At 43.6% G+C, this 15,830-nt stretch overlaps 1 protein-coding gene across 1 annotated transcript in view; it reads right to left on the bottom strand.

Annotated features, from left to right (window-relative positions):
• The window catches only part of LOC126416108 (uncharacterized), a 367,975-nt gene that overhangs the window by 239,500 nt on the left and 112,645 nt on the right, over nucleotides 1-15,830 (bottom strand). Inside the window, exon 2 of the mRNA XM_050083618.1 lies at nucleotides 12,101-12,303. Within this exon, the coding sequence (XP_049939575.1) occupies nucleotides 12,101-12,303 (203 nt within the window). The remainder of the gene's footprint in view (nucleotides 1-12,100; nucleotides 12,304-15,830) is intronic.

Here is a 15,830-nt window from a genome sequence, read left to right as displayed (position 1 = left end):
CATCAGACCCCTAGAACTTAGAACTACTTAAACCTAACTAACCTAAGAACATCACACACATACATGCCCGAGGCAGGATTCGTACCTGCGACCGCAGCAGTTGCGCGGTTCCGGACTGAAGCGCCTAGAACCAACAAGGATTGTCTACACTCCACTAATACCTGGTATGCTGGTTAATGCTACCATGGTTTGTGAATGTAGACACAGCGGAAAGTAAAACCTCGGCAAAGACCGTGGTGGTCGTTCCTAGTTGTTGACAAGTCCATTCGCAAAGCACTATCCGGTTTTGGAAATCGGCGCCATCAAGTCCTTGATGCAGTGACACGCGATATGGATGATACGACGGTGGAGACGGTGACAATACTACCTACAGACATACCGGTATCGCGGTGTGATTGCCAGCTACTGCCGCTAGTACAGATATTTCATTAGCTTCTCCTGTAACACGTTTGCCTCGCTTCCCCTTGCCGTCCAGTACGCTGCCATCAGACATGAAGGCGTTCACAAACTTCTAGAAGAACGAACCACAGCGAGCTCTTTGTGGAAAACGCTCTGCATACAAGGCAACAGCAACATCAACATTTGTCATACATTCTCCGTAAATCAAGATCATTTCAGTTTTTTTCTTCTGTGGCTGCAACATTCATCGTCCACTTGCACGTCTGTTCTCCAAATGGTAGATAGGTGTGCAGGCAACAAATACTGCTGTAATATTGTAATGTTTAGAGCCGCTGTCTGCTCTACGTCTGCACGATGCGTGATATCCGGTCATAATGTACTGCTTCTTATGATACGTCGTAGTTCACTACACGACCACGGTGGCACGTCGAGTAGACGCCTGTTTGACGTGTCGGAGTAATACAACGATGAGAATGGAGTTTCCAACTACAAGTTATAAAATCCTGCCCCGTCCTTCCCTCGCAGCATTGAGGTGGGATCCCACGTGCCATTGTATATTTGTGGGGCACTGAGCAGCACGTTGTAAATTACGTTTGTGTATCCATTTCTATTCCTCCGATTACAGCGCCACCTGTGGTGAAACGAAGAAAATGCGTCAGATTTGGCCGTAGAATCGTAATCTGCTATAAAAAAACAGGGTGTTCTTTGAAGATTTCGAAGTTTCCCCCTGCCACCCACGCACGAGATGGGGTGGGTTATTGTTTATGTCCCTCTCCGAGATAAACAAATTAAAATAACAGCTTTTTTGATCCGATGTGTAGTGAGATATTTCAATGTCTTCAGTTAAAATGAACGCAAGTGCTACAAAACCTACGCGTCAGAGACAAATGGGAGGAGTGACTTCTTTCCCTGATGGTTGTGGCGAAACAAAGGGCGATATTGTATTTATGTGTCAAAACGGCACTCATTGCTTCTTTGACGAGACTACGTTTCCAGTTCTCCTACAGATTCCTTATGGATGTAGGCTGTTTATTTAGAGCATTTATTTAAAGCTGAACTCTGCTAAGAAGTTCATGGTCAACACTTTTTATGTGTTTTATTTACTTATATATTAATTTTGCACTTAGGCCTGCCAGCTTGTTTTCATTAATATGTTTCCTTTTCCCATCGAGATTATGAAATTCTCAACAAATGCCTTTACTACTGCAGTGATTTTTTTTTCAGTACTATTACTTTTTCGTTTGCCTTCATTCTGCTTCTTACTTCATCATTAGTTTCTTTTCTCGATTCTTTTTATTTTTGCGCTCCTTTGTAAATGATCAATTCCCACTGCTATTAGCCTTCTTTTGACGTCAGCATTTAAAATTACATGTCGTGCAAAGCATAAGACAAATTCAACCATTAGTATGTCCGTTCTTGTTGCTGTTAAAGATGTTCTCTTGTCCCAATAAAAATAATTCATACTGCCAATAACTTTTCTGCCCGCCTCCGTAGCGGAATGTTTAACCTGCATAACTGCCATGCGGAGGACCAGGGTTCCATACCCCGTACTGCCAGGGATCTTTCCTTGGGGGGAGGGCTGCTGCAGCGTGCACTCAGCTACAAGAGCCCAAGCGGGGAGCTACACAAAGTGTTGAAAAGTAACGGTTTCAAGGTCAAGAAACCCCACGATGTCTGGGACAGTGGTGCGCTGACCATACACCTATCCTTTACTTGAGGCTGGTTAGCACACTGGACTCGCATTCGGGAGGACGACGGTTCAATCCCTTCTCCGGCCATCCTGATTTAGGTTTTCCATGATTTCCCTAAATCGCTCCAGGTAAATGCCGGGATGGTTCCTTTAAAAGGGCACGGCCGATTTCCTTCCCCATCCTTCCCTCACCCGAGCTTGCGCTCCGTCTCTAATGACCTCGTTGTCGACGGGACGTTAAACACTAATCTCCTCTTCCTTAATTGAGGACGGCTTGGCGATCGGTCGGACCTGGCTGGCCCACCTGTGGCCAGAACGCGGAACATTACTTACTTTATTTCACTGCTTTCTTGCTTTGTTGTATTTTATGTTTTACTAATGTATTGACCAATACACTTTTTCTACCTGTCTCATAACTGTTCCATCACTGATAAGTACATCAGCGGTGTCCTTGGAAGGACAACATCAATGAATTAATGGAGCAGTGTACGCAAGGAGTAGACCCTGAAAAGTGAGGCTTGCCGAAGATAACAGAAATACAGCAAAATGTTGTTATTAGTTGATCTTTGGAATAATTATACCTTTTCTAATAATAATAATAAGAATTAAACGAAACTCAGTGAAATAGCTTCTACAACAACTGATATCTTGTTATTATTTGATCTCTGCAACAATTATTCCCTTCTTAACATTAATAAAACAATAATAATAATTTCCCGCACAAAACTAGGTGAAATAGCTTCTACAACAATTGATATGACATTTAATGATCTTTATTGAAGTCTAGATTTGAAAGTTTTGAGTTTTTCCGTTTGGACCAGTGCTGCAGTGTTAACATTTTCTTCGTTAAACTGTGCTGAAATCGCAAGTTGGGAAATTTCGCTAGATATTATCCTCACATATTATATTTCTGCGCTGGTCACTATTCTTTACTGGTTTAACGACTTTAAACTAACGTATATATTTTATTTCCTAGTGAATATCTCAGATCGCTGTACGTTTGCTTACATAAGTTGTCAATTCACAGCAATGTTCATATGTTTAAGCAGTGAAGTTATTGGTTGCAACGTCATCAGACGACAGACAAGTAACAATATCAGTTGACCGGCGCTGACATTTATTACATTACTTTATTGATTTCGTTAGGACAAATGATTCGAAAACCGGATTGAATAGAACACTGTGACGACATAATTATTGTAGCTGTCAGCGCGGAAGGCCATTTGCGGGCGGCTCAGGATCACCGTCATGCGCGGTCGTCAGCAACTAAATGGCTGTCCACAAACCGCACATCACTTCAGCCCACCACCGCGATTTGTAATGCGGGCAGCGAATCCGCTTCCCTGATGAGGCTTTCAGAAGGCAGCGCGTGCACGATCACGACAGGGCGTTTGCATCAGCAAATAACGACCCGCACACGTGTGCGGAAGCCGCTGTGGAAACCAAGGGCCAATGATGTAGCTCACCACAATTTGAAAGAAGTGATTTGGTGTAGAAATGTACTGCCTGATAATTAAAAGGATGCGCTAATAAGGAAACTTCATGGGGTGAGAGTGATCACGAAATGGAGTCAAATTTACATACAACTTGGCAGAGTTTGACCACTTACCAGTATGACCAGTATGAAGAGGCAGACGCTCTGGCTGGATGTACGCACTGTTTGGGTTCCTGAGGCAAGCTGACCAGTACCATTGTCATTGCGTCTTACCACCGAGACAGAGTTTACGTCTGCGTTGCTTCCACACATCTATTAGTGACAGATCTGCTGGAAATGGACACCCTGAGAGGTGACACATTAGGAAGCTGGATGTCCGTGACACACATTTGCCAGTCAAAGGTTCTTCGGTCACTACCAGCCGTCACGTAAAGGCGCATCCGGTGCCCCACCACACCATAATGAGAGGAGAAATCAAGCTTTTATTTATTTGTTATTCTTTATTTATTTACTGAGTCAACAGTTTTCTGACTGGTTTCATGCGGCCCGCCGCGAATTCCTCTCCTGTGCCAACCTCTTCATCTCAGAGTAGCACTTACAACCTACGTCCTCAACTACTTTCTAGATGTATTCCAGTCTCTCTCTGCCTCTACAGTTCTTAGGCTTTGCATCTCTCTGTGGTACCATGGAAGACTTTCCCTGATGTCTTAACACGTGTCCTATCATCCTGTCCCCTCTCCTTGTCAGCGTTTTCCACATGTTTCTTTCCTCTCCGATCTTACACATAACCTCGTCATTCCTTGCCTTATCAGTCCTCCTGATTTTCAAGATTCGTCTGTAGCACCACATCTCTAATACTTCGAATCTCTTCAGTTCCGGCTTTCCCACAGTCATCCTCGTTATTCCATGCCTTATCAGTCCTCCTGATGTTCAACATTCGTCTGTAGCACTACATCTCTGATACTTCGAATCTATTCAGTTCTAGCTTTCCCACAAACCATGTGTCGCTATCATATAGTGCTGTGCTCGAAAAGTACATTCTCAGAAATTTCTTCCTCAAATTAAGGCCTATCTTTGATACTAGAAGACTTCTCTTGTCCACAAATGCCATTTTTCCACTTCTAGTATGCTTCTGAAGTCCTCCTCGCTCCGTCTGTCGAAAGTCCAGGCTTCACATTCGCGGAACAATTGCAGATGCAGAAGTTTTTGGTAGTGGAAACCTAGGCATGGGATAGCAGTTGTTGCTAGTCTCTGACCAGGATGTTACAGGCAGTCCATTACCTTTCCTTAGATAGAAAACGCGGATATGAAGAGGTTACAAAGTGCTTGGTGTGCAGTATGGTGACTATCCCCAGTGATGGTCAGAGGTGGTCAACAATTCCCTCGATGACGTCTTTGCTTGCCCTCACGATCCCACACAGTTCTCCATTGGGCTACTGTCAAGCCCAAACTCTTCAAATGTCTCGATACTGCACGATTTGAGTAGCCGGTCATATGCTGGCCCACAATAAGACAGCTTTCGACATCTGTCACAGATTTTCGTAACGCTATCTCACGCGACTACGCGGTATTTTCTTGTCGTTCACAGTGATGACTCAACATATGTGGTCACTTATATACCCTGTCAAGTCCGACAACAACGCGAAACATAAGCAGCACTAATGCACACTACTCGCTGTTCTACCTCTCACAGATAATTGCAGCTCGTATCATTTACACACACCCGTCAATGGTGTGTACAAGTACGAAGTTGCACTGACTGCCGAATATGATTTCTGCTGGCACATGTCCGGAAGACCATACATTCATATAATTGATTCACCTCATTGGGCCATGAAAGCATCATCTTCATTGCAGATGCCCAATTATGTTCGACCTCCAGCGGGAATCTCGAAGTAGCAAGCAAGGAGAACATGAATGGGGACTGCGGACAGATGGTGCTCGGTGGGAATTTGGGTTGGCCGGCAAGCGTGCCTACACAGTCGGCGCAGATGTGATAAACACTGCGTCCGGATGGCACAGTGCTTAACGCCTTTGCTTAATAAACAGGAGATTTTAGGTTTTAGTCTTGGTCTGGCACTCATTTTCACTGGTCTCCCCTGATTTCACATAAAGCCCAAAGTAGACATAAGGCCCTGGCAATAATTTCTTCCCCTACCTTTCCTTTCTCTCCTTCCACCTTCAATTTAGATAATAAGTTCTTATTCTAAAGATAATACAATTCAGAGATAAATTACACAATGTACTCTTGGCATCGTCCCAACACTAGGCAGTCCCGAGAACGATCAGTTGCACTGGCTGTTTGGCAATAGTTACATCAGTCATTTGAAGAAATTTTAACAGCGCTTTTCCTTGTCTTCTTTGAGTTATGAGAGCTCTCTTCCTCTTAGATATGCCTCATCCTTTAGGAGGAGATTGTCTCTCACTGGTCATTTGAGCGATGTCCTTTCAGGGCACGGGACCTGATTGTACATTTAGAACTATCAGAGGTGTCTTTCATTCTATCAGTTTGGGCATTATTCTTCCAGATTTCATTTCACTCTGGCTTATCTTTGAATACTTTTCACAATATATGGATCATGATTGGTATCAAGTGTAATCAGTCATCTTCTGATTTAGAAGTGACTCGATGTCAGTGCTTCCTGCCCTAATATCATTTATAGTACTAATTGAACCAATTAGAAATATTATTCGACCTGGTACATTATCAGTACGACTATCAGCAAATATAATTGCCGGACAACCATCCTGATCAGTTTAAGGGCTGCTGAGAGAGGGTTTTATTTCCAACTGGATCGTCGTTAGTAGTTCCTCAAATATGTTCAAATATGTGTGAATTGCTAAGGGACCAAATTACTGAGGTCATCGGGCCCTAAACTTACACAATACGTAAGCTAGAGTCTGACGGAGCCAAGTCTGAAGAATAAGCCGCAAACCATAGTATTTCACACCTGAACGCCTTGATCGCTTACCTGGCCCGTTTTGATGTGTGTGATGGACCTTTATCATGGAGCAATATGACTGTGTTGCCTTTTCCCATATTCCGATAGTTTTTCACGTAATGCTCGATTTAAATCGATCATTTGCTGTTGATAGCGATCAGTGTTAACAGTCACTAGGTTTTAGCAACTCATAACATGTGACACCTTTCTCATTCCACCAAACACAGAACATTGTCTGCTTTCCAAAGCGATTTGGTTTTCCAGTGGATGTCAATGGTTTGCTTGGATTCATCCATCATTTACGACGCTTCCGATTCCCAAAATATATCTATTATTCGATGCAGAAACGACTTTGTTTTGTCCCTGGCGAGCAGAATTTCACAAGTGATCTTTCGATTTTCATCCTGTCTTTCAGTCGGGTCATGCGGAACCCATTTTCCCACTTTCTGTGGCTTTACCATAGCTTTCAACCTAAAAGAAATGGCTTCCTGCATCACATTCAATTGTTCAGTGATTTCTTGTTAAGTTTGTGTGTCTGCATCAATTCCTAAGGGACCGAACTGCTAAGGTCATCGGTTCCTAGACTTACACACTACTTAAACTAACATAAACTAACTTACGCTAAGAACAACACGCACACACATGCCCGAGGGAGGACTCGAACCTCCGACGGGAGGGGTCGCCCAGTCAGTGACGTGGCATCTCCGACCGCGCGGCCACTCCGCACGGCGAGGGGTTCTTCGTCTCCTGCTGATTCACGGTGGATAATTTTCAGGCAACGTCCCGTTGTCCCATACGCTCCTAGCAGCTGGGATTAACTTCTTTGAACGTAAGTTCTTAAATTAAATTCATAAGAGTGCGATTCCTCAGTGTAACAGCCTCACACTGAGACTAGTCCAACAGATGCTGTTGCGCGTGGGATGTCAACGTACAGATGTGCAGCGTTCCGTGTTACTGTCATATGTGACTTAGTGGCTCTGTGAAGCGCCTAACATTTGGACTAAAGCACGAAACCTCTGGCATATCCCATGCAGACACAGTAAATGCATACTACAAAATTTTGGCAGTTACTGGTCTTGCGAGATTACCGTGCTTTCTGGAAAACATTGCACATAGTGGCATCGATAATATGCGACGCAGAACTACCTAATGGCAAATTTACAATCCATTGTTACAGTCAGGAAGACTGCTCCGCATACTCTAGGTCCTGAATGAAACCATTTCTGGATAATATCGTATGCTACCTCGCAAACTCAAAAATTGCACGCCACATCATATTCTTACGTGACCTCCTTAAGTGGCCTGGAGGATACGTCCACAATGCGGAGTTGACGCCATTAAAGCCGCGTCCAGTCTTCTGAGACGACTGTCGTCCAAGCTTAGTGACTATTGATTTATGAAGCGAAAATCTTTCACAAACTAGGAACTACGTAGCGCTGTGAGGTAGTGGATTATGGATTTCAATGTGAAGACAACAAGTTGAAAAAGCATGTACCCATTGCAAATTGTCATGAATGTTCACAGCTGGATTTTATTGTTTTCATTTCAAACAGATTTATGTGAAAGATGTAGGTTCAATGATCCATTCTTTACCAAGGCCGGAAAGCTGTCACAGAAGTATTATTGTTCTACGAGGCTTGCCCAGAAACTAATGCTTCGCATTTTTTTCTTCAACAATTCTTTATTGAACATAATGAGAATTAGATACACGAAAGAATGGTGTTTTATCTACACACCCAATTTTTGCACGTGATCTCTATCCCGTTCTATGGCTTCCTCCAGCGCTAAACAAGGGCGTGTGTGCTTTGTCTGCACCAATCCATGTCCTGATGGCAGATCCAGTGCTTCACTGTGTGAATCACCTCTTCATCGCCCCCAAAATGTGTTCCACAAATGGAATCCTTTAATGATCCAAACAACTGGAAGTGAGAGGGACTACGTCAAGTGTGTCAGATGTGACAGCCGTGTATATCTACCCGTCCGCTGCAAATCGTGGAACTCCGCCGAACCGCCTTCTGATGGCCTCACCCTCCGTGTCCAGCGACTAACTGTACTTCTGTCGACAGCAGGTGCTCTAGACTTTGCACAACCGTTTGTGAATATTCTTCATAGTTTCTTTCTCTGCAGTGAGAAATTCAGTGACGGTACTTTGCTTGTAACGTACACTACCTGTAGACGCCACTTTGAAACTGTCCTGCAGCTATGCTACCTGCCGGAAGTGACGGAATCCTGGCGCGCTCATTCAGGAGGTTTCAAATGATACATAAGTAACGTTTCGCATTCGTAGTATTGTTTTCAAGTGAGGAAAAAAAATGCGGTGTTTTATTTTCTGGGAAACCCTCGTGCAAAAGTAGCTCTTGACCTTGAGATAGCAGCAACAAATATGAACAAAGACAGGGTTGATACGGGATTCCACAGATATGCTGCCAGAAGAAGGCTGCCAAATATTTGGTGTTCTGACACCTAAACGAAGTTTTATGCACCGAATATAGAGCTGAGGATATCTCTCCCATTTTTGAGAAGACAAAGAGACCAATCTGTCACACTGAGATTCTTTGCAATATCAGGAGCTTGGAGGGAAGGATAGTGGAATAGTTTGGTAAGAACGACGAAACACTACTTAAAAATGGTCTTGGGAAAAGTCATTGGTATTGGAGGAAGCATTAAGTAATTACTGGTGGATATACATGCCGACCTAAACTGTCGACGCACACTAAAGGTAGGTTTTGTAATGATGGCGCCAGTGCATTTCATTACATCTCCAGAAAATAGCCCAAGTGTGATGTTTAGGTATTTAACAGCTTACACAGCAGACGTAAGTGCTGCAGGCCCAACGAAAGCTGGTATAGGAGAAAGATTTGCAACATGTCAAGGCAGTCGGCAGTGTCTTTTGTTGCATTCAGAAAAAGGCCTTCTTGGCGATGTGACGAGCTCTCCTAACCTGACGGCACCAGTGGCACAGAAAATCCTTAATTGCTTCGTCGAGGGTTCTCACAGGAAAGTAACAGCTTTCTGAGTCTGGACCTGTAATATCTTCAGTAATTATCACACTAAATTAAACTACAAGGATCCTTCATTCTTTAGTTTCGTTTTCAAAGTCACGTATCCCCATCAATCGGTATCTAATCCCATGATACTTCTTACGACTGACTGCCCTTCCCTTTATTTCCTTCAGTATTTGAACATTCAAAGTGTATTTTACCATTGTTACCTTAATCTTTAACAACAGACGATTCAGCTTATATTGCTATAATGTCACTGTTTGGTTTCACGACAGGTGGCAAAGTTGTCTTTCAACCAGAACTGCGGCCGTGACAGAAAATCTGCTGGGACTAGGATCAGGTAACTAAGAATTCAAAGAAACAATGTTCTCTCAGCAGCAGACAGTGCGCTCTGTTTAAACTGTTTGACAGATCAAAACTGTTTGTCGGACCTGGCTCAAACCTGCCCATCGAGGACAAGTGCTCTACCGACAGTTATCTCCATAGCCCACCGTCACAGCATTTCATCCGTTATTACCTATCTCCTACTTTCCAATACGAACAGAAATTTACCTCCATTCTTTGCGGGACTAGAACTGCTGGAAGAAAGAATATTCCGTCTAGTTTGGAAGGTGAAATTGTGAAGGTGGCTCTTGAACGTATCTGTCAGAAAAGCAACGGTATGTAAAATTTTAAGAGACTAGGTTCTGTTCTCTGTCGAGCACTCGGTTCTAATGCGCCAGAAAGTTTCCAAACAAAAACGAAAAAGAAAGAAAAACAATAATCTGAGTTATGGGAGGCATATATAAAGAAACGATACAAATAAGAAAAGGAGTGAAGCATGGCTCTATACACCCCCTACGCTGTTCAGTATTTACACTGACGCTACAACTCGCAGATGTAACGTTAACATGGAGACCGAGGTGCAGTTAAGCAATTCGCTAAGTAAAAACTCTCTTCTGCATGCTGATGACCATACACCGATTTTCCAGGACAAGAGGATTTGCGAGAACGGTTTTATGAACTGAATAAGCTATATACAAAATATAATATGAAAACATCTTCTGGAAAGTCTTCAGGGTGACAATTATGAACTCCATGAATAAAAAAGGTAAACTAGTTACAAACTACGGCATGCACACACTTTATTCGACATATAAACGTCACTACAAATATCTAATGTTCGATACGTCTGTCATCATTGGGGATGATGTTGCGCACAAGAATAGCGAAATTCTGCGTGAGCGGCTGAAGTGTCGGAACATCGATGCTGTCGATGACTCGTTAAAGGCTGTTTCAGCTCAGAAATGGTTTTGGGGTTATTACTGTACACCTTGCCTTTAATATAGCCCAAGAGAAAGGAGTCACATGTGTTAGGACCGGGAGAATATGGCGGCCAATCGAGGCCCTTTCCAGTGGCCTCTGGGTACCGCAGAGCCAGAATGCGGTCCCAGAGTTCATCTCCAGCACATGAAACACTCTCCTGTTTCGATGAACCACATCTTATCGATATCAGGGTCATTTTGGATAATGGGGATGATGTCATCCTCCAAAACCTTCACGTACCATTTGGTAGTCACCGTGTCATCAAGGAATATCGTCCGATTATTCGTGACTGGACATTGCACGCCACACAGTCACCCGTTGAGGGTAAAGAGACTTCTCGATCGCGAAATGTGGATTCTCAGACCCCTAGATATGCCAATTTTTCTTATAGAAGAACCCATGAAAGTAGGCTTCGTAGCTAAACCAAATCATGCTAATTGCCATCTTGCTCCAAGGCCAGTCGTGCAGTTTGAACGGCGTAACGCAAACCGTTCAGACGTTATGGCTATCTTATTTCGTATGGTTCAGTAATTGTCATTCTGTAAATTATGGCATTTTGTGGGAAATGTCAAGTGAGAATGAAGGTGGTAGTCGTGGAAAAACACTAGAAGTTAAGTCTCTTCGATGTAAACTATCGTCTGAATATGAAGAAGATACGCGGATCAAGTTGAAGACATGTGGAAATATCTGTGGAACTATTACCAAAACTTAAAATCATAACATAAAGAGTGGTACAAGACTGAAATTTTGCAAAAGTGTCGGAATACGATCCTTAGTATATGGAAGTGTATAATGGGTATTCAATGAGACAAGAAAAACAAATACAAAGAGCACAGATAAGATTGCGTAGAGCAGTGATGAGATGCATATGTACAGATAAAATACGAAATGAAAGTATTCGAAAGGAACTGAGAATTTGGGGTGTGAAAGCAGAACTGGATGAAACCAAAAATAAAATAAGTACAGAAAAAGTAAAAATTTAATTGAAAATTTGTAGTGTGAGAGAAAAACTGGATGAAAACAAAAATAAAATGAGTACAGATAAAATTCAAATTGAAGATATTCGATAGGAGTTGAAAATCTGGTCTGTGACAGAAAAATCTGATGGAAAAAAAAATGAAATTAACATCTACAAAGAATGGATCGAGAGAGACTACCACATCAGTTAAGGAACATTAAACCAAAAGGGATAAGAGAAAAAAAATGGGAACCGTAACAGGTCACAAATGGCTAATGCGGAAAATGCAGAAGGGAAGAGAGAAGAAGACTTATTGGAGGGGTGGTCTGATACATGCTGCAGTTGAATGTGGTAGGATTTAATACTCACGTCGATGACGATGCCGGAGAGCGGGAGTATCTTGCAGACGCCGTTGGCGAGGCAGCGGAAGATCTCGCGGTTGCCGCGGTAGAACTGCGCCTGGTAGAGCGCGTCGCCCTCCAGCTGGTAGAGGCAGAGCACGAGCGCGCTGCCGCCGCTCGCCGCCACCGCCGGCTCCACCAGCACGCTGATGTCGCTCAGGCACTGCCCGCCTGCAACAGCACGCCGCGGCCTCCTCAGTCTCTCCGCCAGGAGGCGCACCTCAGCTCGTTTACAGTCTAGTGTGGGCTCCTTCAGCGGTGCCCCGTGGGGCACGAGCGGCAGCTCTCACGCAGCCATACATTACCCTGCAGCAAGACCCACTGTACACGTTCGCCGCATCAGTGGGGCACTGGGCCACACCAGCCCGACGGCGCTGGCACTCGGCCAACGATATTAAGAGCGTCACTCAAAGAGAAATGCACAATATTTTTTTTAAATCCATCTTTTATGCTACATGTTTAAAAGTTTTACAGTGTTTTACGCCACCTTGGAACCAGCGCCTGTATGCCTTCACGGTAAAATTCTGGACCAACCCGGTGGAGCCACTGTTTGGCAGCGTGCACAAGGGAGTCATCATCTTCAAACCTTGTTCCACGAAGAGAGTCTTCCAGTTTCGCAAAGAGATGATAGTCACTTGGAGCCAGGTCAGGACTATAAGGTGGGTGGTTCATTGTAGTCCATCCGAGTTTTGTTATCGCTTCCATGGTATTTTGACTGACATGGGGCCGTGTACTGTCTCACAACCGCAAAACATCCTGCTTTTGCCGATGGGGTCGAACACGACTCAGTCGAGCTTGAAGTTTCTTCAGTGTCGTCACATATGCATCAGAATTTATGGTGGTTCCACTCGGCATTATGTCCACAAGCAAGAGTCCTTCGGAATCGAAAAACACCGTAGAAGGCCTTCCGGCAGAAGGTGTGGTTTTGAATTTTTTTGGGTGAATTTGCATGGTGTCACTCCATTGATTGCCTCTTCGTCTCTGGTGAAAAATGATGCAGCCATGTTTCATCACCTGCCACAATTCTTCCAAGAAATTAATCTCCACCATTATCGTACTGTTCCAGAAGTTCGCTGCATACCGTTTTTCTTGTTTCTCTGTGAGCCACTGTCAACATCCTGGGAACCCACCTGGCGCAAACCTTTTTTAACGCCAACACTTTCAGTATTCTGCAAACACTTCCTACCCCTATCCCAATGTAGAACGACAATTCGTTCACTGTGATGCGTCTGTCAGCAATTACCAATTCGTTAACTCTCTGCACATTGTTTGGAGTGTGTGCAGTACGAGGCCTGCCGCTGCGAGGACGATCCTCGATATTGGCGTGCCCGCTTTCATCACGTAACCTGCTTGCCCACAGACTAACTGTACTGCGATCGACAGCAGAGTCTGCATACACCGTTTTCAACATCTTGTGGATGTTTCTCACTGTCTCGTTTTCACAGCACAGGAATTCTATGACAGCACGTTGCTTCTGACGTACGTCAAGTGTAGCAGCCATGCTGTGACGGCGCCACTCACGGGAACAAGTTGAACTAAGTTTGAAAACAAGCGGGAAAGATGTATCTACACACTGTAAAACTTTCACACATGCAGAATGAAAACTATATTGTTAAAAAAATAGTGTGCATTTATTTTGGAGTGGCCCTCGTATGATTCCGCAGGCTACGGACTAGCTCACCTTTCCTTGTGGGCACTCAAGCAAGAACAGACAGGTCTACCAGGTGTAGAAGTACAAAAGCGGAATTTGATTGCTATAATTACACGTACGTTGTTTGAAACTGATAAACAAAATATTATTCAAAATAATCTCAATTGCTATTTATATACTTCTCCCACCTCTCTGCAGGCTATAAGTGCCACACCAAAAAAACAGTTCTTCTTTTGATGCGAACTAGTCAGAGCCATTCCCGTACATTTTCATACGAACTGAAGCGATGTTAAGCAAGAGATTGTCCCAGTGATGCAAACAGAGATAACCGGTCGGAGCCAACTCTGGAGAATAAGCCGCAAGTCATAGTATTTCACACTGGAACGCCTCGATCGCTTACCTGGCCCGTTTTGCTGTATGTGATGGGGCGGTATCATGGAGCAATATGACTGTGTTACCTTTTCCCATATTCCGATCGTTTGTCACGTAATGCTCGATTTAAATCGATCATTTGCTGTTGGCAACGATCAGTGTTAACAGAGTCACTAGGTTTTAGCAGCTCGTAACAGGTGACACCCTTCTGATTCCACCAAATACAGAGCATTGCATTTTTCCGAAGCTATTTGGTTTTTCAGTGGGTGCCAGTGGTTTGACTCGATTCATCCATGATTTACGACGCTTAGGACTCTCAAAATATATCCACTATTCGATGCAGAAACGACTGGCGAGCAGCATTTCACAACTGATCTTTCGATTTTCTTCCTGTCTTTCATTCGGGTCATGCGGAACGTATTTTCCCACTTTCTGTATCTTTACCATAGCTTTCAACTTAAAAGAAACGGCTTTCTGCTTCACATTCAATTGTTCTGTGATTTCCTGTTACATTTTTGTGTCTGCGTCAATTCCTAAGGGACCGAACTGCTGGGGTCATCAGTCCATAGACTGTTACACTATTTAAACTAACTAAAACTAAACTATGTTAAGAACAACACACACCCATACTCGAGCAGTAATACTTGTATATTACAACGTGACTTCCGTCTTCTGAATTGGTGAGAAATCTGAATATTTGCATTTGCATTGTGAAACTGTTTAACATGTTTTTACAGTACTACTTGACTCAAATGTGTCGTATTTAACTTTTACACAATTGACGAAATAAAATAAGAATAAAAAAGTTAAGTAGAGGAGTGACAGTTAGCAAATTCAGATTTACATGTTTACATGTTCAATACGACATCTGAAGTGCGTAGTTACGTAAGGTATAAACGTTGCTTACCAACTGGCAATAGGTATATCTTGGGGTTGCGTGGCAGCGTGGCAGGGATGGGAGACAGGGATGAGGGGATGAGAGGGGAAGAAAGGGGAGAGGGAGAGAGAGAGAGAGAGAGAGAGAGAGAGAGAGAGAGAGAGAGAGCGAGAGATAGAGGGAGGGAGGGAGGGGGAGATCTAATGGGTTGTGTGGAGTGAGATAGTAGGATGTATTTAGTTTTGAGCCTGCGATAAGAAAATTATGTTCATAGTTCCTTGTGAGACTGTTGTATTGATAGACAATAAATGCTGAACAGAGAAAGTAATCTGTTGTATTCACTACACGTTTATTCATTCAACATGTCAGTGGTTTGGAAAAATCTGTTGTCTGTGTATTTTAGGTGTCTCTGTTGTACTGACTTTCGTGCCTGAAGTTTGCCTATGACAGACTGTGAAATCTTGGAAGATGTTTGGAATGCTCCGTTTGCTGTCACCAAATTTTTTGGAAGTTTGTGGTAAGCTCCTATGGAACGAAACTGCTGAGATCATCGGTTCCTAGGCTTACACACTGCTTAATTTAACTTAAACTAAGTTACGCTAACGACAACACACACACCCATACCCAAGGGAGGACACGAACCTCCGTCGTGGGGAGCCGCGCGAACCGTGGCAAGGCGCCTCAGACCACGCGGCTGCTCTGGGCGTCTTGCTGTAACAAACCCGTCTTGCCGCTGCAGATATAACGATAATCAGGTGGTCATGCACACGTAATAAGTCACCAGATTTTATTTCTTTA

The sequence above is a fragment of the Schistocerca serialis genome, chromosome 8 (assembly GCF_023864345.2).
Source record: "Schistocerca serialis cubense isolate TAMUIC-IGC-003099 chromosome 8, iqSchSeri2.2, whole genome shotgun sequence".
Lineage (NCBI taxonomy): Eukaryota > Metazoa > Arthropoda > Insecta > Orthoptera > Acrididae > Schistocerca > Schistocerca serialis.
The sequence above is the reverse complement of the archived record's forward strand: the minus strand, read 5'-3'. Positions and strand labels throughout refer to the sequence as shown.